At 46.1% G+C, this 18,294-nt stretch overlaps 1 protein-coding gene across 4 annotated transcripts in view; it reads left to right on the forward strand.

Annotated features, from left to right (window-relative positions):
• The window catches only part of LOC130405008 (proteasome activator complex subunit 4B-like), a 29,874-nt gene that overhangs the window by 1,078 nt on the left and 10,502 nt on the right, over nt 1-18,294 (forward strand). For 2 of the 4 annotated variants that reach the window (XM_056609961.1, XM_056609963.1), the window contains exons 2-32: nt 591-731; nt 1,046-1,162; nt 3,027-3,083; nt 4,504-4,548; nt 6,225-6,374; nt 6,480-6,543; nt 6,831-6,905; nt 7,291-7,413; nt 7,517-7,609; nt 8,583-8,848; nt 9,768-9,954; nt 10,141-10,230; nt 10,339-10,403; nt 10,766-10,916; nt 11,408-11,506; nt 11,611-11,680; nt 11,927-11,994; nt 12,496-12,711; nt 13,588-13,745; nt 13,852-13,947; nt 14,279-14,334; nt 14,443-14,499; nt 14,870-14,925; nt 15,051-15,149; nt 15,260-15,322; nt 15,432-15,527; nt 15,662-15,793; nt 16,314-16,523; nt 16,962-17,098; nt 17,322-17,375; nt 17,468-17,597. In XM_056609961.1, coding sequence (XP_056465936.1) covers nt 591-731; nt 1,046-1,162; nt 3,027-3,083; nt 4,504-4,548; nt 6,225-6,374; nt 6,480-6,543; nt 6,831-6,905; nt 7,291-7,413; nt 7,517-7,609; nt 8,583-8,848; nt 9,768-9,954; nt 10,141-10,230; nt 10,339-10,403; nt 10,766-10,916; nt 11,408-11,506; nt 11,611-11,680; nt 11,927-11,994; nt 12,496-12,711; nt 13,588-13,745; nt 13,852-13,947; nt 14,279-14,334; nt 14,443-14,499; nt 14,870-14,925; nt 15,051-15,149; nt 15,260-15,322; nt 15,432-15,527; nt 15,662-15,793; nt 16,314-16,523; nt 16,962-17,098; nt 17,322-17,375; nt 17,468-17,597 — 3,421 coding nt within the window. The remainder of the gene's footprint in view (nt 1-590; nt 732-1,045; nt 1,163-3,026; nt 3,084-4,503; nt 4,549-6,224; nt 6,375-6,479; nt 6,544-6,830; nt 6,906-7,290; nt 7,414-7,516; nt 7,610-8,582; nt 8,849-9,767; nt 9,955-10,140; nt 10,231-10,338; nt 10,404-10,765; nt 10,917-11,407; nt 11,507-11,610; nt 11,681-11,926; nt 11,995-12,495; nt 12,712-13,587; nt 13,746-13,851; nt 13,948-14,278; nt 14,335-14,442; nt 14,500-14,869; nt 14,926-15,050; nt 15,150-15,259; nt 15,323-15,431; nt 15,528-15,661; nt 15,794-16,313; nt 16,524-16,961; nt 17,099-17,321; nt 17,376-17,467; nt 17,598-18,294) is intronic. The other 2 variants (XM_056609962.1, XM_056609964.1) reach the window with 1 other exon arrangement.

Raw genomic sequence — 18,294 nt, forward strand, 5'->3', positions numbered from 1 at the left:
ATGCTTTTTCTTTTTTAAATAAACTTTTTTTTTTTAATTATTTCGACTGTTGCCTATTTATATCTCAAATGTTTATTGCATACAATAACATATCTTCAAATGCACACAGAAAGAGATAAGTTGAAGGACCATGTCGTTGCTCTGTTCACAAAATTGTAATGCCATAGGTTCATGCATGTCCTGAATCCCTCCCAGTCCTCTTGTTGGCCAAAGCCCACTTTAGAGTGAGTCATGGTCTGCTTGAAATGGAAATCGAAAGGGGAGGTCTGTTCATGATCCTTCCAAGGATTGTAAACAAAAGCATGTGGAAAGGTCACTCACTATTGAATGAGGGACATTATAGTTTATATAGTGGATGAAACAATGATATAACTAACAAAATACATTCCAATAGGATGCTTGAATCGTATTCAATGCTGCACGCCTTCCAAAGTTACCCATTGAATAATGTAAAAACAACGATGTTTCCATGTTGTCCTCGTTTTTCCTCAGGTGTTGACCAGGAGGAACTTTTTATGGTGTATTCATTGAATTGTTCATTGCTTGAACTCAGCCATTAATCTTTCAAATCTATGACCCTTGCTGTGTAGGTACATGCGTCTGTATGGACGGAAGTTCAGCAAAGAGGACCATGTTCTCTTCATCAAGCTGCTCTACGAGCTAGTCACTATCCCCAAGCTGGAGATCAGCATGATGCAAGGCCTTGCGCGTCTCCTCATCAACCTCCTCAAGTAAGAATTACTTTCCACAGCATCATCAAAACTTGCGTTCCCTCACTCTCCTAGCATGGTTACGCAGTGGTCTTATCTTCATTGCTTTCAATACAATTTTAGACTTTGGTGGGAGTTTTTAAATAGGATCTACATACAATGATGTAATAATAATAATAATCATAAAAATACACTTTGTTCTCCATGTTAATTATGGCCAGAATTCCATGCACAATTGTGGTATTTTTGTCACTCAAGATTCACGGTAGTTGTCCAGCCTGTCAGATTTAACTGTCTGAAGATTTTGCTGACTGACCGAATGATCACTCCAACAGAAAAAGAGAGCTACTCTCAAGGGAGGACTTGGAGCTGCCCTGGAGGCCACTGTACGAACTGCAGGAGCGCATCCTCTACTCAAAGACGGAGCACCTGGGCCTCAACTGGTTCCCCAAGTAAGCCCCAGTCTTTTGGGAGGGGGACTCTTTCTGATATTGGTTGAGTATTGGTGCTGAAGTGTTACCAATTGGATGGGCTATTCCCAGCAATCCAGAAATGTTAATGGCGAGAAATTATCTGAGTTGTCTGTCAACTGTTTTACCAATTAAATTGGACAAACTAAAATGGTATTCCATTGTCCCAGTGGCTTATCCCCACTTGAAAAAAACAGAAGTACAGTTTCACTTTCCTTATCTGTAAAGCTGATAAAGCTATGTTCTCCGCTGATTACTCAAACTGTTAACAGTTCCTCTAAAGGGACGTTTAAAAATGATGGAGGAAAAAAGTTCTGCTACCCAGAGAAGGGCTGTATCCTAGAAGTTGACTGCCTCGAATTGTCGTTCAGAGAGCCGCTAGACACCTAAAATTCTCTATCTAACGTTCGCAGGTTTATCATTGTTATATATGCATTAGAACAACGGAATAAAACATGATACAGAGGCCTAACATACTTGAGTCAGTTCTAACAAAAGACCATCATATTAAAAACCGCCTTGACAGGCAAGTGGCGATATAATCTCGATTATGCTCAACTCTATCTTGAAAGTCCTTTTCTATATGCAGGGAAATGGCGTGATTGTATGCAACAGAAGAATGTTAATCAACACAACTTTATGTCAAGAACTGATGATTGAGCCACCGTGTATTGTTCTTGTCGGGTTAAAGTAAAAAGATATAGGGTATTCATGCTCTGTAATAAAGCGGTCTTAAGATGCAGGGAACTAATGGGACTGTACTCTGGATCCCGTGGTGTTGGATCAAAATTGAAAAGCCGCAGCAATGATATCGTGAGGGGAAAAGAGACGGATCCTGGTCCGAATCAACCGCTTAGCGCTAGACCCATGGCGACTTGGACTGCTGACTGTGCCTTTCGCTTCCGGCTTCAGATGGCAGATGGCTATCCATCCGTTTAATATCCATCAGTTATTTTCAACATTTAACTTTTTTCTTTTTTTACTCAAGTCTTGTGATATCTCGCATGGCTTATTGCGAAGTCTTGGAAAACGTGTTTTGCGTCAAGCTATCTGGGGAAAGCAAAACCTAATTCTGGATAACCGAAGTATGTTTTTTTTCTTCCAAAATGTGTTTGGTCCATGTCCCTTTAGGGACTCCGTGCTTGTTCAGCTCGGGAAACTACACTGTACCAAAGAGAAAGGACTGGAACGCCATAGACCTCTTTGAAAAGGAGTTTATATAACCTGATTTTCCTTTCATTATTCACCACAGCATTGCAGACCATTTCCCACTTCTTCAAATTGCCTTTATTAATCCCTCAAATTTGATTAATGGCACTGAAATTAGCAGCGGCTTAACATATCTCCCCAAGGAAGGTAGTTATGACTGCTCCTTTCAATTTCAGTTAATTATATATCTCCGATTATCATATAAATGCAATGTATTTTTTTTTTTCTTCATTTACTGCAATGGAAGAAAAACTCTCACTCCTCACTAACACAACACACTCTGGATGTTCCTCAAATGACGCCTCACTATGGTAACACTATGGGTGACGGAATGGGCCACCTTCCCTCACTCCATTTCCCAGCCCGCAGTGCGAGGTGCTCTTCTATGGTGCTATGGAAACATTGGTAGTTTGTCATTGCCGTGCCCTGAGGGGAATGCTACGGTTGCAGAATAACAAGCTGCACTCACTCATAGCCGGGCCTTAGTCACACGACGCCCGTAGACGCCACACATGTCTTTTAACCCAGGCACAAGATGGTGATTAGCCTTGTGCTACATGTTATATCTATTTCAAATGATTAGCATGTTGAATGTGCTGAACGTGTTCTTTATGCCTTTGTCTCCTCTCATATTCAGTTCTCCACGGCCTCGCTCTTCCTCTAAACTCATAATGATAAAATTGTTTCAGAGGTGGTAAGGACAATCCTTCTCTTTGTGTTATTTTTTGTTACTTTTGAAATCATCCTTTTTACGGCACCTGTTTTAATGATGCATGAGAAAAAAAGAAAGAAAGAACGAAACAAGCACCAAATGCACCAGGCCCCACCGTTTTTAATTTGGTAGTGTAACGGGAGCACAATCAATACCATGTCAATGTTAACATTCCACTCATATTGGAGACTGTCGCACTGCAGCTAACTGAAATGCTTTCTTCCTACCCCACCGCCCATCTCAACCATATCCATTTTAATGTTAATTTATTTTAATTTATTTGTCTTGAACATACATTTCTGTTCAAAGCAAATCATAACAAAGCTAGTGAGAGGTAAAGAAATACACCGGAAACCACTCACACACCCACAGTGCTTTCACGTCTGTTCACTAGGTTTTTGGCTCACCTGCTTGTATGATAGTGATGGCTGAACACCCTGCTTCTAAAGATAGTCTAGAGCCCAATTATAAACTTCCAAGGATAACGGGGAGGTTCCTGACACAGTTGTTTAGGGTTTGCTCTTGGTCATAGTGTATTATGTTGGGATTCATCTCTTGGTAGCCCCTAGCCTCTGTGTTTTCGCAATAGGATGGCTCACACTCATTTCAGCACTGATTTGAACTTGAGGTTAGCTGTATTCTGGCTGGTAGGCTTGTTTTATGGACCACATTGCAGTAAAACATCGAGCCAAACCTATATGCGAAATGTTTGTATGGGAATATTGTAGAGGGCACCCTGGATCTGACTACCTTTCATTGAAGCTCCTCTGGAAATGCATGGATGAGGTGAAACTGTTGTTGTGGTTGAGGGGTGGGGAGGTTGTAGCCAGGCATTGTAGTAGTTATAGGGGGGGGGTATTTAGGGTGATGTGTCTAGAGCTTTCAGCCATGTCATGTGACCAGAATTGTACCTTTGCCAGCCAATGGTTGAGGATAAACAGTTTAAGAGTTCACAGACGTATCAAAGCTTAATCAGTTCTGGCAGATAAACAGAAGCAGATACACATTCCAAACAGCTTCTTATTGCTGTAAGTCAACCAAGTGTTGACAAACAGCATAGATCCATGCTATTGCTCCATGAGTTAGGGGAAATGGTTGTGTTAACAATCTGTGACAGCAATCCAATTTTTTTGGGTTATTTTGTGACATAAATCCTTAGTGTTGTAGCTTCATTGTTTCACTGTTTACTTACTACACGCCTGTCCCTTATGTTCGTGTTTTTATCTACGGTGTTTCACTGTACACTGATGAGCTGTGGAAGGAATTGATGTGTGCATGCAGTCAGACTCAGTCTAATTGCATTGGTGTGGTCATTGTTTCTCCAGAACTGTTCATGTTGATTTAACGTGGTATTTTGGTGTTGGCATCTCACCGTGTTCCTCTTTCTCTCTTTTCTTTCCAGCTCTGTGGAAAATGTTCTGAAAACGCTAGTCAAGAGCTGCAGACCGTGAGTACATCTTGCTTACTTACAATGTTTCATAATTTCATTGTTTGATTTCTATTTGAATGGTCACATGGTTGTGGTTCTGTGTGGACAATTTCTTGGCAAAATTTCGGCGTGATTGACTTGTAGGATTTTGGTTATGCAAAGTCATCGCTTACAATGGACTGCACACAGCAAACCGTAGGGAGGAGCTTATCATACCCTGGGGGAATCGGGGGGGACGTCATGGCCAAGTACGGCTTTTTGGTGTTGTCCAATCACATTGTAGCATTATATAAACAAGATCCCATGTTGCGTCACTTCTGTCCTATCCAATATACTGTAGAATGCAATAATATTAACACCATTATTAGCAGTGACCTGTCATGAAGGATATTTAAAAATGTTGCCTGTTAACTTAACAAATATCCCCTGAAAGTGAAGCATTTACTGTCAATCGCTGTCAGTCGCTTTGCTGTGAGTTGCAAGTATTTAATATAGTTAGAAACTATATTGGAATATCACAGGTTCACCTCCCTGGGCCTGTCTGTCCCTGTAGTCATGGCTGTTTTTAATCCCTTAATCAATAGTTGTTTATTGTTCTCTTTATGTATTAAGTTGACCAGAACTTGCAAAAGTATTCCCCTTATGAAGCCTGGAATCATCAAAAAATGCACTACACTTTTGCCCTCCTATTTTGCATGTATTGCACTACACTTCATACACTACAGTCAGTGAAGCAGCCTTTATATCCTGTCTCACTCAGGACGTTTACGCCACACAAAACGCGGCTTCGCCCCCATCAGCAGGTCCTCCGTTGTGGCGGCCGCCGTCGTGTGTGCATATCCGTGGCGGAACATGTCTCAAGTGCCAGGGCAGCGTCTCTCAGCTTGCACTTAGGCCGATAATCCTATTATCTCGTCTAATTCGGTCGTGTGACAGTTTCCTGTCACTACGAGAGGGGAGAGTGATTGTACGGCAGGCTGCAGTGCCACTGTGTGTGGACGGGGCTCTGGGACGTGCGCTGCGTTGGCAGCGGCCAACAAAAGGCCCTCAAGTCGTCCACAGAGGCGGCGTGCTGAATGGGCACCCTGGGTTTTACAGGAGCACATGATGAACGCGTAAAATCAGCCACGAGTGAGGCTGAGCTTTCTTGTGCCGCAGGATTTATTCAAGAAACGATACTGGGAAAACTCTTGGCTAGTCTAACCTTCACACGCTTCCCTTTACACATATGGCCTTTGTTCCCACTGCCCTTGATAGCCTCCGGACAATGCGGCAGTACAACACTTAGGTGTCTGTTAGTACACAAGGCTCCATAAACACACTGTTGACGTCCTCCTGCGACAGCTGCCATACATTTCCAATATTGGGTGTATGTCTCGGTAATTTCTTCATCAGATGGAGATCCTGCATTGACGTCATGTAAAATGAAGCAATGAGCCACGAGATGGGTTGCGGTGGTTTTAGTTCAGCTCTGGGGCATCGTTAGGCAAGATGCAAAGGGTTAAACCAGGCTAGCATACTTGGTATGTTGGTGGCGGATTAATACTGGAGGTCAGTTGTTATGCGCTCACAGGTGGCGTCTTGAGTATTTCACAACAGTTTTGAGGCAGTCAGAATGAAGGACCGGAACTATCCACGTTATAACCAAAGGGAAAGAAGCCAGTGCTCATGCGCATGTACGTCTCCCTTTCTAGATATTTCCCAGAGTCGGCCACCCAGGAGATGTTGGAGGAGTGGAGGCCGCTGCTCTGCCCCTTCGACGTCACCATGCAGAGAGCCATCAGCTACTTTGACCTCTTCCTGCCGACCACCCTGCCCCCACACCTCCACCACAAGGGCTTCAAGTGAGGAGACACAGTCCCACTTAAAACAGCATCCACAATGGACGCATATGGGGATCTAGCACACGGGTGTGGAGCCTTTTTACTGAGAGATTCTTGTTCTGACAGGTTGTGGTTCGATGAGCTGACCGGCTTGTGGGCCTCTGTGCAAAATCTCCCCAGCTGGGAGGTGGTGAGTACATGCGTTCTCCTACTTGTTCATAGCAGTGAATGAATGGAATGGAGTGGTGCAGGCTAGAGGACCACGGGTCTACCTGAACCCTAGGATCCGAGATCAAAATGATCGGATCCAAAAAAAATCTGTTAATTCGTTTTCAAATCTCTAATCTAATTCGCCCGGTAAACACCCGGGAAAGGATAATTTTGGATCATCTTGTGCCCTTGAAGACCTCTAGTGCATGCTCTACAAGGTTAACCATGTTCCCAGTGTGTGAGTTCTATCTTTTCTTCGCTTTGCAGCATCTGGTCAATCTCTTTGCCCGCCTGGCCAACGACAACATCGGCTACATCGACTGGGACCCTTACATCCCAAAGGTTAGCGGAGCATTCACTCCCCTCCGTGCAAATCATTGCTGTCATCCGCAACCTTGTTTATTTGGGTGTTTGTGCCACCGCGTGCTAATCACGGGCTGATGGGGTTTATAACCTTGCTGCCAGAGAAACCAACTTTCTGCCGTCTGTTGACATGATTAATGGTCACAGGTGGATGCATTGCGTCATGTGTATGCAACTCTGTAGTCACATTTTTTGAGACCTGAACTATTTCTTAATATACCGGTATTACATGTGTTGCAGAGCGTTCACTTTGCACTTCACCAAAACTCAAAGATGTATGACAACACACCCTCTTTTAGATATGAGAACCGTCATTTCCAGCAATTACAAAAACGTGTGTTTAATGTTTCGTCTCCCATTATAGATTTTCACCCGAATCCTGAGGAGTCTGAATCTCCCTGTGGGGAGCAGTCAGATGCTGGTCCAGCGATACGCAGCCAATGCCTACGACATCAGCCACGTAGTCCTCTGGGTTTCATCCCTACTGGTCAGTGAATGGCTTTCACAGCGGCCTCTTCTTATCATATAAGCTTATCGTGCCTTGTTCATAACATCTGCTGTTCATAACATCTGCTGTTCATAACATCCAGGGAGGACCGAGCCAGCAAGCCCAGGCCCAGCTCAGTGGCCTTTTCAACAGCATCACCTCCTTCTTCCACCCCTCCAATCATGGCCGCTGGCTGGTGAGGTGTTTTTCACTTCTTCCTATGTGTTCGTGGACAATGGAAGAAACCATTTCACTAAAGAAAAAAATGGATCATAGAAAAATCTTCTGGAGTTTTCCAGAAAGATTCTGTAGCTTCCAGAAAACCCGGAGTGATAGGAAATGACATGAGTGTGTTTACAGCACCGTGGGGGTGCTATTAAAAGTCATTAGGATCATGCTACATGCCTTTCTTTTTTCAGGGCCCACTCGCCCCCTCCATCCACTCCGGGATCCGTGTTCATAGACAAGACATGTAATCTTTTCCAGGGGGAAGTTCAGTGTTTACTCTCTGAACTAGTGCCGGGAAACCTAAGCGACAATATTTCTCTCAGCAGCATTCTCCTTTCATGTAAACAGTGTTTTGCAATCTGTTCTGCGTGCGAATAATCTCTTATTGAAGGAATGCACCCACCCCCCAAAAAAACCCGAAACAATAGTATATCAATTACTCGCCCTTTATAGATTTTCATGCCAGAATAAATACAGGAATGCCACCATTCCTTCATTGTAAGCATGCTTCCCAAAAAGACAATCAATCTCCAACAAATTAAATGGAATCACAAATCAGTTGACAGTGACTCGCATTACTCATGCTGCTTAATACAAAATGTATCCACTCGAATGGATAGCGGGTCCCAGAGAACACAGATACTAAAGTGTAGGTTACACGTAAATCAAAACACGAACCCCTGCCATGCAATCAAAACACAAACCCCCGCAAAACAAGAGTCTCCATTTCCTCGATGAAAGATAGACATTCAGTATAATCTTTAAGCGTGTGTGTGTGTGTGTGTGTGTGTGTCCGTGTGTCCGTGTCCTCCACATGGTTCTCTGCTACCCTCCCTTACAGCTCAGTGCGTCCTGTCTCTTCTGAAGGCCAGGCGGCCGTACCCTGGCACTCTCTGCCCTATGTCTCACAATGCGTTCCTCCGTCTGCTCCTCTCCTCCAGATGAAGCTGATGAAGCTCCTCCAGAGGCTTCCCGCCGCCGTGGTGCGGCGTCTGCACCGCGAGCGCTACCGCAAGCCCACCTGGCTCACGCCGGTGCCTGAGAGCCACAAGCTCACGGAGGAGAACATCACGGACTTTGTGCAGAGCATGATGCAGCCGGTGCTGCTGGCCATGTTCAGCAAGACGGGCAGCCTCGACGCGGCCCAGGCCCTGCAGAACCTGGCCCTCATGAGGCCCGAGCTGGTCATCCCCCCGGTGCTGGAGAAGTGAGTGGTGATGGGGGGGGGGGGGGTGCTGTAGCACACGGTGGTGGTTATTGACGTGTTTCCTTGGCGATTCCATTTGATTCCTTCTTTTTTTTTTTTTTCTTTATTGTGAGTTGGAATGTTTTCACTTTAAGTGTTTGGAAAGTTAGAAGAGTGTGTATGACTTAGTGTTGATGTGGTTGTTTTTATTTAAACCCTAAGGCCCCTTGATTCCATTGTCCTTCCATTTCTGAAGACTGAGTGAGTTGGGCTGGTGACGCTTTGTTTTTAAAGTGGTGCTTCAGACCTGTTGTGTTTTGGGAATGGTGAACTCTTATGCCTCTTGATTACAAGAGGAGGAATAGGATTACATTATTCTCCATTACATGTGTGGAAAACGGTGAAATCTGATGAGCTCTCATTGGTTGCCTACAGTCAGGGAGAGGAAAAAGAGACAATTGAAAGAACTACAATAGACAACGACAAACACTGAAGATATGAATGGTTGTCTGACTTTGGTTTCTCCGGGCAATGATATTTATACAACAACTTGGACGGTGTGACCATGACGTAATTCCTTTTGATTTTCCATTTCCCAAAGGCCTCTACCACATGCGTCCCCAACCTTCCATTGCTCCCAGTTTGCACAATGTATAGATTAATGTGTCAACCATCAGATGTATACGATAAAATACGTTGGAACGTTTTGGTACTTTATTTTAAATTTGAGCATTTCAACATTGAACATCGTTAGAAGTGTCAATCATTTGTTCCCTCGGAAGATTTACGATAATGTATTTTCAATACGTTTTTACTCCTAATGAAACTCACAGGACAGACGGTACAATGTCCGTCTTATCATCCTTACCTCCTCCTTCTCAGGAGGATGATGACGTTGAGGATGATGATGATGATGATGAATGTGGTCTTTGATTGACAGGACCTACCCCGCCATGGAGACCCTGACGGAGCCCCACCAGCTGACTGCCACCCTCAGCTGCATGATCGGCGTGGCCCGGAGCCTTGTGTCTGGGGGCCAGCGTTTCCCCGAGGGGCCCACTCACATGCTGCCCCTGCTGGTCCGAGCCCTGCCTGGGGTCGACCCCAACGACTTCAGCAAGTGCATGGTGGGTGTCCCGCCCGTTTCTCTCCCCCCCCCCACCCCCCCCCCCCCCCGCTGATCACAGAGCTCCGGTGCTCCGGGTAGAACCCATGCACGGACGTCATTTTGAGAAATGATACAGGATACGGATGTTTTAGTGAAGCCAGGACAGCCTGTTAATCTCTGAACGTCATCACCCCTGACCCTGCAGATAACCTTCCAGTTCATCGCTACGTTTGTGACGCTGGTGCCTTTGGTCGACTGCTCCTCTGCCCTGCATGAGCGGACAGACCTGACGGAGGTGAGTCACTCTTAGCAAGTGTGTTTGTGTCTTTGTTGACCGTGGCGGCAGTCATGGCCCCGGAGCCGGATTGCATTGTTACATCTGTAATCTCCTTCGGCATTTCAGGTGGAGCGAAAGCTGTGCTCAGCTTCAGCGGAATTTGAAGACTTTGTCCTTCAGTTCATGGATAGGTATTTTAATCTTATTTCTTGCTGCTTGGATATTTTTGGGTTCTGTAGGGTTGATGAAAAACAAACGTGTTAACTACTTGGTTTAGCAAAGCATTAACACAGTTTCTTTGTACAATCCATTGAATTCCATTGTCCCCTTTCAATGTTTATGTGTGTTACATAGTGTTAATAGTCCCTAATCTTGTATTTTATAATAACTGATGCTGAGTGTGGTTTATCATAGTGCTGCCTTCGTGGCCTGGTCATTCTTGTCAGAGTTTTTAATCTCAATGAGTTTTCCTACTGGTTAAATAAAGGATTGATTGATTGATTTATTATCAGGAGCTGGGGCAGTAAATAACTCTGTGTGTGCGTTCTTCAAGGTGTTTTGCGCTGATAGACAGCAGCACTCTGGAGCAGACTCGCGAGGAGACGGAGACGGAGAAGATGACTCACCTGGAGAGCCTGGTGGAGCTGGGCCTCTCCTCCACCTTCAGCACCATCCTCACCCAGTGCTCCTTGGAGATCTTCAAGGCGAGTCTCGCCTTCCCGCCTACCTTCCCTTCTCTATTTCTGTCTTTCTGCTCCTCCTCATCTCCATCGCTCCTTCTCTCCTGCGCTCTCTCTCTCTCCTGTGCTCTCTCTGTCTGGCTCTCTGTCTGTAACACACACCTATCTAGTGTGTTGATCAGTGTTTCCCCCAGAAAATGGACCGCCGTTTCAGTATTACCGATGCATTATTTACCTTTATTTATACATACTTCCACCAATTTATAGTTGGTGGAAGTATGTTTTCTTTCCCTACGAGAGTTTTGAACTTCTACTTGTGATTGCATAATAATAAAAACAAATATATGAAAAGAAATAAAAAACAACTTTTTTATATAGATATATGTTTTTATACATTGGTAGTCAAGGCGGGGCCCTATTGTTGTTAAGGGGGCCGCCTTAACCATACACTGCTGGGGGAAACACTGATTGATACCTTCTAGTATATTGACACGTGTCTGGTTTGATTTGTGCAGGTGGCGCTGAAAAAGGTGTTCAACTTCGCCACCACCAACATCTTTGAGACCCGTGTGGCTGGGAGGATGGTGGCGGACATGTGCAGGGCGGCCTCCAAGGTAACGCGCACACACACTTACACGCACACACACACAGGCAGACGGACAGCTAGCGTCTCCTTGCGTTGTCGCGGTTCTCACGCCTCTGCTTCTCCTGTTCGCAGTGTAACCCCGTGGAGGCCTTGAAGCGCTTCGTGCCGCACTGCTGCAACGCCATAAACCAGATAGCTGTCAGTAAGTGGACGAGTCATATTCACCAGAGACACGCGAACGGTATTGGCGTCCCGCCTCATCCACACTGGTCAAGCAGCAGCTCACAGTACATCAGTTCCAATAAAGCAACGTTGCGAATGGCTTGGATCAGTCGTTTTCCAACGCTTGCATTAAAGCACATCTGAAACCGCGCACACTAGACCAATGCAGCACAATCTGGGGAGCTTCCTGGTTAGTCATTCTCTGCACACTGCATCGCTTCCCCAGATGAGGAGGTTTTGAAAGAGGAGGAGCTGGACAAGGAGCTGCTGTGGAATCTCCAGCTGCTCTCCGAGGTATGTTGGAGCCCGAGAAACTTAGTTCATTGTGCACATGCAAGGACAAGTCCACTGCCGGGGAATGCTTGCCTGCTGCAGCCCCCAACCCATCTACTAGTGCAGACAAAACCTGAAAGAAAACATAAATCACAACAGCAAAGTATTGTTTTATATTTTATACATAACTATATCTATTTTTATAAAGCACCCAGAGGGCTGCCATCCAATTTCTTTGTATCCTGTGCAATGACAATAAAGAATTATATTCTATTCCATAACTCGTATCAGAACCAGATACATTAATATAATACTAATATATTATATCATACGGTTATAAAATGCAATACTGTAGTACTAATACATTATTAAATACACGTAGTGAGAAATTATTAGCAGAAGTATCCAAAATTTAAATGTAGATGGAACAAGCAATAACCTTTTGACAAGATCTGAGTTTGCTGGACGCTCACGATGGCCATCTCTCCACCCCCCCCCCCCCCCCCCCCCCCCCCCTTCCAGGTGACCCGTGTGGACGGGGACAAGGTCCTGCCCTACCGGACACAGCTGGTGCAGATCCTGCAGCTCACTCTTCGCCTCAAGTGCAAGCAGGGCTACACCCTGGCCTGCAACATGCTCCACCACATCCTTCGCTCCACCGCACTCATCTACCCCACCGAGTACTGCAGCATGCCCGGTGGCTTCCACCAGCACTCCAGGGACCGGCTGCCCATCAGGGTAACGCACGCACGCACGCACGCGCACAGAGTCGGATAAGGGGTTGCATGTTATTCACAGCTAAAGAAATCTTAATGTAAAAAAGACTCTTCTTGAAACTGCACCCTTACTAATTGCGGTTCTTTAGATTCTTTACAGGCTTGGTGCCCCTTTGTCTTTCAAATGTGCTACTCTGAAACTGTCAACATTTGAAACTTAAATGTGGTATTTCCGTATTATACAGCAGAATTCTTGCAGAGCGCTTGCACCCAGTATTTATTTGATGCAAGTGGAATGCATTGTATCACATTCTTGTGTATACCAAACAGGGCAGAGTATTATACAAAGCTCTCCAATATAGCAACGGATCTGTTAGGAAAGCAACAAATGATGCAAACCACACCCCATGCGACACAAAGGAAGTCCACTGCAAAATACTAAAAGTGTCCACTCAGACACAAAAAGGGCTTATGTTTGTCTTTATTGTCGAAATCCAAAACGTTTCCGTTTTAGTGGGTTTCTAAGGTGGTTAACCTCTTTTCTGCATAGTGGACAAGACGAGCTTCCTTTCTGGCTGGTTCTCAGAATAGATGGCTGTAGTGCAGACCTACAATGGGTTGTGTTTAATCAGCCATTCATAAAGCATCCTCCGCTTCCATAAAGAAAGAGAGTCTGCCAAGTGAACGGGTCAATCCAAATTGCTGTGACCATGGTCGTACAACTTGACTCTAGTGGTGCTATATTCTCTCCGGGGTATTGTACCTAATAATAATAAGAAGTCCAAACGAGATTTGACTCCTCGCCAGGCATGACTCTCAGTCGAGTCACACCACACACAGTGTGACCCAGCACTGATCGGTGTCTCTTTGTGCTTTTGCGTCGTCGCCCGACGTGCAGGACTGGGGCCGGCCCGGGGACCTGTGGAACCTTGACATCCAGTGGCACGTGCCCTGCGTGGAGGAGACCTCGTTCGCCTTCTACATCCTGGACCTCATCCTCCAGCCGGAACTGCAGCGCCTCCAGAGGTTCTCGCAGGGAGAGCTGGAGATGAGCCGGTAATGAATCAACCACCTCGTTAATATCTGCTGTTATGAATTATGAACGTTTTTATCTGTGCTGATGGATGCGGTTTTAACGGGTGGTTAACTTGGTGGGTTCCAGGGAGGACGTCCTGCAGAGTTTGGCCATCGTTCAGCACTGCCTCTTGGGAGCTGGGAGCCTGATGCCTCCCCTGAAAGGAGAGCCAGTCTCTGAACTGTGAGCGGCTGCAATACAAATGTGTACACACAACACTATTCACCGAAGAGGAGTCAAGCGCCAGCAACGAATTATGCCACGATTAGTGTTTAGGGTGGAGAGGCAAGAGGGAGATTATCTAGGGAACCATTCAAAGTGGTCTAGTGCATTAATGCATTTTAACAGCTCAAACAAATGAGCTTCCCCTTCATTCCTGTTTTTACGATCTCTATTCCTAGCATAGGGGACCCTTCCTCGCTTTTAATATTTCTTGACCAAAGGACCTTCTATTCTCAGTTCAACCACTTGTGACGGTCACGCATGACTTTGCGCCACCTCCTCTCATCCCTAGGGTTCAGAGTATGGTGAATCTGGAGGAGACTCGCCTCTACATCGGTAGGGAGTACGGTAAGGGCCTCAAGGGGAACCGGGCGGAAAAAGCCAAGGTCGTGTTCCACATAGTGTAGTGGTAGCGCCCAAGTCCTGTGGACTAACCGTGTCGCTCCCTGTCTGCAGATGTGTCCAGGGAGAACTACAGGGACGCCATCTGTCGTGTGATGAGGCAGCTGCTTCGTAAGTTTGAATGTTTTTTTCATACTTTATTTATGGATATAAGTTTGCACTTAAAAATGAATAGACTAAGAAAAAACTTTTTGTTTATTGCCATTTATGACATGATGATTAGTCTTTACCATGTTACTATAACACAATTTCACAAGAAATGGAAACATAGGGCAAATGGCATTGTTTTTCATATTTTGTGTCTAAAATAAACAACATACATTTTCTTCATTCAAGTTTTGTTCAAAACATCGTTATGATATCGAATCGTGAACCCGATATCGTGTATCGTATCGAATCGTGAGCTGAGTGAATCGCCACACCCCCTAGATATCATGTCTCTCATCCAAGTAAACAACGGCTCTTCCCCTGTTTGTTTCAGACTACATCCTGGAGCACTCTGAGGACGACACCAAGTCCCTGTTCTCCATAATCAAGGTAAAGCAGGATTGAAGAGCGGGCTGTTGACATCCTTTGTAAAGAGAAGGGGCCGAGACCGTGAACATGAAACGATTCTCGTGCTGCTGTACGGTGACCTCTCTTACATCTGCGTCTTTGCACAGATCATCAGTGACCTGTTGCACTTCAAAGGCTCCCACAAGCACGAGTTTGACTCCCGCTGGAAGAGGTTCAACCTGGTGAAGAAATCGATGGAGAACAGAGTGAGCGAGTTTCTTCGAGGCATCCTGACGTCTGCGTGCAACCGCAGAAGCGTGTCAATTATAAATGACGAAGCGTGTCAATTTAATGATGTACCATTTTTCCTTCTCAGCTTCACGGCAGAAAGCAACACATCAGGGCCTTGCTCATAGACAGAGTCATGCTCCAACACGAGGTACATAAGCTCCTCGTGGGGCGACGGGTAACGCCACAAATGAGTCATGCTCCCCCCCCTTCCCCCCCACATACGTAAACATTGCATTCTCTCGGCCGTCACTTTGCAGCTACGTAAGCTGACGATGGAAGGCTGCCAGTACAGGAGCGTTCACCAGGACCTCATGAAGGATCTGCTGAGACTTTCCACCAGCACGTACAGCCAGGTGAGGCGTCAACGCGGCGGTGTGTTTTCGTAACACACTCTGCGACTCCACAAGGGGTTAGCACTTAGTGCCAAGCCCCTGCCGGCTCTTGACTGACGTGTTGACCTTGGGCTGCCGGCCGTTCCTCCTGCCAGGTGCGGAGTCGGGCCCAGGGGGTTTTCTTCACCGCTCTGGGAACCTACAACTTCTGCTGCCGAGACCTCATCCCCCACGTGCTGGAGTTCCTCAAACCCAACCGCAGAGACGTCACGCAGCAGCAATTCAAAGTATGTACCGCTGAGGAGGAATGAGAGGGATGCCGAATAATAACAATCGAATCCGCGGTCAGACTCGGTTCAAACTGCGTAGGGTCTGTTGAGACGTGGGATTATTTCTATCAATCAATGCTCTCACCTCAGTTTACATCCCTGCCACTTCTCTTATTGGCCCTTTCTTTTCTTAATGACTTGTGCGGGTCAGACATCATTATTAGGGATAGACCCATATGGATTTTTTTAGGACTGATACCGATTTTTTCATCAGTCTTAGCAGTTGACCGATACGCCGCCGATACCGATATTCTTCGGCATCGGCAAATGCCGATACACGTAAAAATCTGCAAATATCAGCCGATAATATCGTCCGGCAGATATATTGTTCGATCACTAATCATTATACTATGATAACTATCTTTTATGAAACTGATGGCAAATTCATTCTCGGCAAAGGAAGCCTACGGCTAGGTAACGGATGTGTTCCCACCTCGGCTGTTCAACTGACCCCCCGCGCGCGTGCCTCTGTCCGCAGGGCGCCTTGTACTGTCTCCTGGGGAACCACAGCGGCGTGTGCCTCGCCAACCTGCACGACTGGGACTGCATCACCCTGACGTGGCCGGCCATCGTGCACTCGGGGCTCAGCTCCGCCATGTCCCTGGAGAAGCCCTCCATCGTGCGCCTGTTTGACGACCTGGCAGACAAGATCCACCGGCAGTACGAGACCATCGGCATCGACTTCTCGGTGAGTGTGCGATAGAGAGAGAGAGAGACCCCAAATTGCCCAGTGCCATGCAGTACACTTTCCATAGGTGGGCCAAATCAAATAGTTATCTGAGATAATTCGTTCCTTTAGCTGTTGGGTTTTTAAACAAGCTGTAGGCCTAGCTGCTATAGCACACACACTTTAACAAGAACTGATGAACCCTTTATATCTCATTCCATATTTTTTTTATTTTTTTTTATTTTATGACATGTATTGGCCGTGTCGACTACTGTTTGCAAACAAAATTGCGCCTCGGGGACAATAAAGACGATCCTATTCTAGCCCCCGACTTGCGGTCCTATTCTCAAGTCTGTCTTTAAAAACCAAGATGTCTCATGGAATCAATTGAGGAAATGTAAACAGAAGTGAGGGAATATTTCTAATGTGGAATTGTGATGTGTTGCTGTCTCGCCTTAGGTTCCCGAGGCGTGCATCGCGGTGGCTAGTAGACTGATGGTGGCCGGGAAGCCTGTCCCTCCCCAGCCCGTACCCACGGAGGAGGAGTTGGCCGTGGGACGGAAGACGCAGCAGAACAAGAACACTGATTCAGAGGGGTGAGGACATCGTTAGACCGCATCGCCCCTCCGGGCTCCATCCTTGAAGTCATCCGTCTGTATCTGTTCCCTGGAGTTAATCTGCGCTTAAAAGGCGCAGGCGAGTGCTTAATTGTAATGGTTTGGTCGTAGCCATGCCCTCATGAGTACAATGCCTACCCCTGTCTGCATGACGTGTACTCTCCGAGAAAAGACATCCAGACAACACTTTCTCTTTTTCTAGGAAATATGAAAGGCTAGTCGCTGATCTGCTGGACGGCATCAGCAACAGAGACATGTGAGTGGAATGAATCCCTGTGCGATGCTACCCACACGACAGGATGTGTCTTGAGCTTGCGTGCGCTAACACAGCTTGTGGCTCTCCACCAGGCCGTGGAAGTTTGAGCACATCGCCATCGGCTTCCTCTCGCTGCTCCTGAGGGACGACCTGCCGCTGCCCGCTCCCGCCGTGCTCTTCTTCGTCAAGAGCCTCAACCACGACTCCCTGCTGGTCCGCAAGGTGATGAACGGTAGACTGGGCGCCCCCCCCCCCCCCCTGATTCTGATTCCGATATGTTTTCGTGGGAGCCAATCACCAAGCTGGGCCTTTCCCCCTGGCGCGCTATTGGCTGGTTTAACACAACGACGACAGGGAAGCGACGGCAAGCAGCCAATCGCGTACAGAGTCAGTTGAAATAGGCCCGTTGATCACGCCTCCTCTGCTGAAGAAAATAACAACAGCCTCCCCAGACCAAGCTCAATCTACGATGGAGCTTGGTCTGGCAGTAGCCAGGCTAGATGCATGGTGCACACATGACGAGACGAAACTGTGGCGAAGGGCACCACACCTGGTGTGATGCAATGCGTCCTTTATAGTGGAGAATAGGATTCCTTTTTATCGTCATTGCAGCGAGAGGGAGTGGCAGTTCTAACCAAGCTTTCACATATTTAACAGTTTGAAAAGTTCAAACTACTCGTTTAAGCTGCTACAAATTTATAAATATAACTTTTCTGTATCCTATAAAACAATAAGATATAAAATGTAAGTAACTCAAAAAACAATAATATTTTAAACAATAATAAACAGTATCCTACTTACCAGATATAAAAATCGAGCACAATATAAAAGTAGTTATAAACTAGCATCCTATCTATCTAGTTAACCACCCCAGACCACACACTATTCTTCAGACACTCTGGAGATCCCCTTCATCCTA

This window comes from Gadus chalcogrammus, chromosome 15 (assembly GCF_026213295.1).
Source record: "Gadus chalcogrammus isolate NIFS_2021 chromosome 15, NIFS_Gcha_1.0, whole genome shotgun sequence".
NCBI classification, from domain to species: Eukaryota; Metazoa; Chordata; class Actinopteri; order Gadiformes; family Gadidae; genus Gadus; species Gadus chalcogrammus.